Source organism: Mandrillus leucophaeus, unplaced genomic scaffold (genome assembly GCF_000951045.1).
Source record: "Mandrillus leucophaeus isolate KB7577 unplaced genomic scaffold, Mleu.le_1.0 Scaffold413, whole genome shotgun sequence".
In the NCBI taxonomy this organism is placed as follows: Eukaryota; Metazoa; Chordata; class Mammalia; order Primates; family Cercopithecidae; genus Mandrillus; species Mandrillus leucophaeus.
The window spans coordinates 877,673-882,181 of NW_012104399.1; the positions used below are offsets into that span (position 1 = coordinate 877,673).

The 4,509-nt window shown below is 39.7% G+C and overlaps 1 protein-coding gene and 1 pseudogene across 4 annotated transcripts in view; one reads left to right on the forward strand and one right to left on the reverse strand.

The window, feature by feature from the left end:
- The window catches only part of CDC14A (cell division cycle 14A), a 180,290-nt gene that overhangs the window by 47,529 nt on the left and 128,252 nt on the right, over positions 1–4,509 (forward strand). For all 4 annotated transcript variants that reach the window (XM_011992532.1, XM_011992531.1, XM_011992530.1 and 1 more), the window contains exon 4: positions 486–578. In XM_011992532.1, the coding sequence (XP_011847922.1) occupies positions 486–578 (93 nt within the window). The remainder of the gene's footprint in view (positions 1–485; positions 579–4,509) is intronic.
- Positions 2,783–3,777, reverse strand: LOC105548500 (annotated as a pseudogene).

A 4,509-nucleotide genomic window follows, 5' to 3' on the forward strand; every position in this document is an offset into this window, starting at 1 on the left:
CATCCCAGAAAGAAAATATTAATATTGGTCTTTAAAAATAAGATTTTTTAGAGATCACAGTAGACTGGTTGACATTTAAAAAAATTGTGTTATATGAAAACTATAGATAACATTCCTCGGAGTGGGAGTGGCATGTAGAGGGTAACAAAGGGTGAAGAGACTTTCTGTAGAAGATTAAGAATAAATCATCAAAATTGTTTCCTCGTAATAGAGATGCCAATAATTTAATTATTTTCCACCATATTAGTTTCTTTTCTTGGAGAGAAAGATATTAATTATATTGTTGATTCTTACATTATGATTGGGCTGTACAAAGTCTGAGCTAGTAATTCTCTAACCCTCAAATGCCATAGCAATTAAAGTTGAAAGTTGTTAAATTTTATGGGTTGTGGCACATCTTGAAGGTTAAGAGATGATGTTTGCCTTCTGTATATGTTAACATTGTCTCTGTGGTTACTCTATTTTTTTTTATCTCCTCTTTCCAGTCATACAGTTTGTCAAGAAAGAAAATAGTGCACTACACCTGTTTTGACCAACGGAAAAGAGCAAATGCAGCATTTTTGATAGGTGCCTATGCAGTAAGTACCTTCTTCATGATTATTTTCTATAATCAGGCCAGTGAAATGCTAACACTGTCAAAGAAAATCCATACGAGTTTTTCAGTGGGATTGAGAGATGGTGGAGATTATTAGCAGTTTGGGAATTGACCTGTAGTGGGAAGTATGGACTAGCAGTGGTGGGGTGTTTACTCTTTGGATTTTCTTTTCTACTGGTTAATGAGAGACTCTTGGAACTGCAATATGTAGCTTGAATTCCACAGTTATGTAGGTGTTTTAATAAAAATAATACCGACCAAGGACATTTCTAGGAAAAAAAAATATGTGTGTGTATATGTATGTTTAAATGAATGAAATATGGTATTATGGAAGATTTTAAAAGACTGTTGAAGTGTTCATTTTTTGGGAGAAGAGGAAATCCTGGATTGCACAGGGGAGGAGTGTTATTATTTTTATCAATCCATTCATTTATACAATTGTTTGCAGTAGGCAAACAATATAAATCCTGCATATATTATAGCTTTCCTAATAACTACATAAGACTTTACCCAGACTAATTTCAGTTAGAAATTTTGTTCTCCGCAGTCACTAACATGTCAGTATGAATTCCACATGACCATGCTATGGAGTTTTAGAATGGTGATTCTCGAATTTTCTATATATGCTGTGACCGAGCAAAAGCTTAGAAAGCGGAAACCATCAGGGCTAAAACACACTTGCAGGGATATGTATGATAACCAGTTGGGAATATGCTTGTTTAAAGGCAGGGAGCAGAGAGGTATCATTTCCCCTCATCCTTGGGGAGGGGTCGTGCTCCTCTGAAGCCATGGAGGCAACCCTGCTGAGTGACCTTTCAAGGGCCTCATTCTAAGGACCTTGGGAAGAGGGCGCCAGCTACTATACCTCAAACTCTACCCCATCAACCCAAAAGCTCTCGGGGTGAAAAAGCCCAGCAGTATTGCTGGAAAAGCTGTCGGCTGTTGCAGGGTGCAGGCCGAGAAGAGTGGCAGGCTGTCAGCTTGCCTTGCTTCTAGCCTTGCTTCTAGCACTCAGGTGCCCAGCCCTGCCCACCTTTTGTCCCTTGATGTGGCCGCAGTAAAGCCTTGGACTACCCCTTGTGGCTGCATCTTTCTTGCTCTGTAGATAGCATGGTATAGCACAAGGAATAGTGGCTAAGAGTCAGAAAAACATGTTTTTCATCTTGAAGGGCTCCGTGATGATGCACTTTATCTCTCTCAGCTTTATTTTGTTTCCTTATCCACAAAATGAGAGGGTTGGATGTAATGACCCCTACATTTTGTTTCAATTCTTAGAATACTCAGATTATTTGTAGTGCCAACCAGGCTATTACTTTTATTTTAAGTGCATACATGAAAAGCTGGCAGTTAGCATGAAGGTTCAGTGAAGTTCTGGTAAGCTGAATTTTTTTTTACCTTACATTGATAATGACTACTCATTTGAAATTGATGATTGACACTGTGATTGAAATATGGAAAGAGACTGTAGTAATTTCTGGATTCAAGCCCTATAAACAAATGTGTTTTTCCTGCAGGGTTTTGTGATGCTTTGTAAGCATGTTATTTGTGAATCCTTTCTCATAAAGGATTGCCATCAGGAAGAGGTCATTTGCCACTCTTCTCATGTCTTTTTTTTTTTTTTTTGTGAGGACCAAATGATTTTTATTCATATACATCTTGTTCATCTACCCAAAGTGTTCAGAACAGTGTTCAGCACATATGAAACTTGATGTAGCAGTTATCTATGATGATGATGGTAACGATGACTCCTGTATGGTCACTGTGTTTCTGAAGTCTTGTTTGGTAATCAAGAATGTGTTTAGAACTCTCTCTTTATTAGACAAGGTCATAAACCAAAAGTTCCAACTTCCTGTACATGTTGAAAGCTTTGAATAAAGATCCTTGGACACAAAACATGACCCACATGGCTCAAAATTAATTCTGTGACATAATATTATTCTAAAGTCATACTTATTTTGAAAGCCTAAAGGTTTTTTTTTTTTAATGGCTGTAAAAATACCACCAAGCCAGACATTTTAATTCTGTTGAGATATACAAATAGAATTACCACAGCAGCCCACACATTCTGTGATTTCTAAACATTTAAACGTCAGTGACTTTGGGAAGTTGCTGTTGTCCTTCACAGTTCATTAAAAGTTCAGATGTCTTTTGTGAAAGCCCAACTTTTCTACCCGCGAAATTGTCTTTTCAGAAGTCTTGCTGGATGTTTTCTTTGTTTGCCTCTCCATGTTGCTGCTTAATTTGATAGATTTCATTTTCTAGCTGAGCAATAATCTGTTCAATCTCATAATTCTTACTGACCATGGATATCCAATTTGACTCCCTTTCTCTCAATTTAGATCCAGCTGTGAGTTGCATGTTCTTTCTCTGCCAGTTTAAATCTTTAATATGTTTTCTTAACTTCTGAAGTTCTTTCTGTGCATGTTCAGTCATATGAACTAGATTTTCATTGTATACTTTCCAGGCATTACATCCATGCTGTGACATTAGTTTCAGATTCTTGATTCTAACTGCTTGATGCTCTAACTAGGCCATGGAATTGTTTACACATTCTTGCCATGCAGTAATGCCATTTTTTTGACCGGAGGAAGGGGCTGGAAGTTCATGTCGTTTCATACTGAGCAATTCAGTTGGTTGTCAAGCAGCCAGTTGTTCAAATTCGTTTCTCATTATGTCAGTTTCAAAAGCAGAATAATTCGGGACTGTCAGGTAGCTCAGGTAGTTCATAGTAGGTTGGTATCTGCAAGTTTCCTTCTCCACCAGCACTGCAGCCGCTTCCTGCACACCAGGGGCTTCATAACCTTGATCAAAATACGGATCAAGTGGTCAATATCGATCAAGCAGTGGCTCACGACAGTAATCCCAGCACTTTGGGAGGCTGAGGCGGGCAGATCGCGAGGTCAAGAGATGGAGACCATCCTGACCAACATGATGAAACCCTGTCTTTACTAAAAATACAAAAATTAGCTGGGCGTGGTGACATGTGCCTGTAGTCTCAGCTACTTGGGAGGCTGAGGCAGGAGAATCGCTTGAACCCAGGAAGGGGAGGTTGCAGTGCGCTAAGATCGCACCGCTGCACTCCAGCCTGGTGACCCAGAGAGACTCCATCCCAAAAAAGAAAAAAAAAAATACAGCTGTGCATCCACCACAACCTCTCCAGCCACCAAAACCGTGCCTGCCATTCTGGGGACCTCAGGTTTGCCCTACTCTTCTGGTTTCTTTACCCCCTTTTCCCTCCTTTGTATCTTCTCTCTCTTCTTTCCTTATTTATTTATTTATTGGGACTGAGTCTTGCTTTATCCCCCAGGCTACAGTGTAGTGATGCAATCGTAGACCAGTGTATCCTTAGACTTCTGTGCTCAAGCGATCCTCCTGCCTCAGCCCTTCCTAAAAGGTGGGACTGCAGGTGTGTGCCACCACACCCAGCTAATTTCATTTTATTTTTGTAGAGACAGTGCCTTGCTTTGTTGCCCAGACTGGCTTCAGGACTCCTGACCTTAAGTGATCCCCCTGCCCTGGCCTCCCAAAGTGCTGGGATTACAGATGTGAGATACCACACCCCACTTCTTCTTTCCTTTTTAACACCTATTCTTCCTGTTTTGTTTAGTGTGGTTCTTCATTTCAGCAGGGTGCCTCTAGAACTTTGAAAGGATTATAATAGATGTGTTGAGCTTGTGATAAAATACTCTGTGATAAAAATATGTCTTCTAATGCAGAAGTTTCCACCACTTTAAAGCAACCAAAAGTGGAAAAAGCAGTTCTAGCATGGTGGAAGAAGTGCTGAGTCCAGCATGAGCTTGTCTTACACACTAGTTACAGTCTTGAGAAGCAGTGTAAAGTGATTATTCTTGAACTGGTCATATCCCAATTGATTTTTCTAATTTTGGAACTGTATTCCCCAGAAGGCTTTTTGA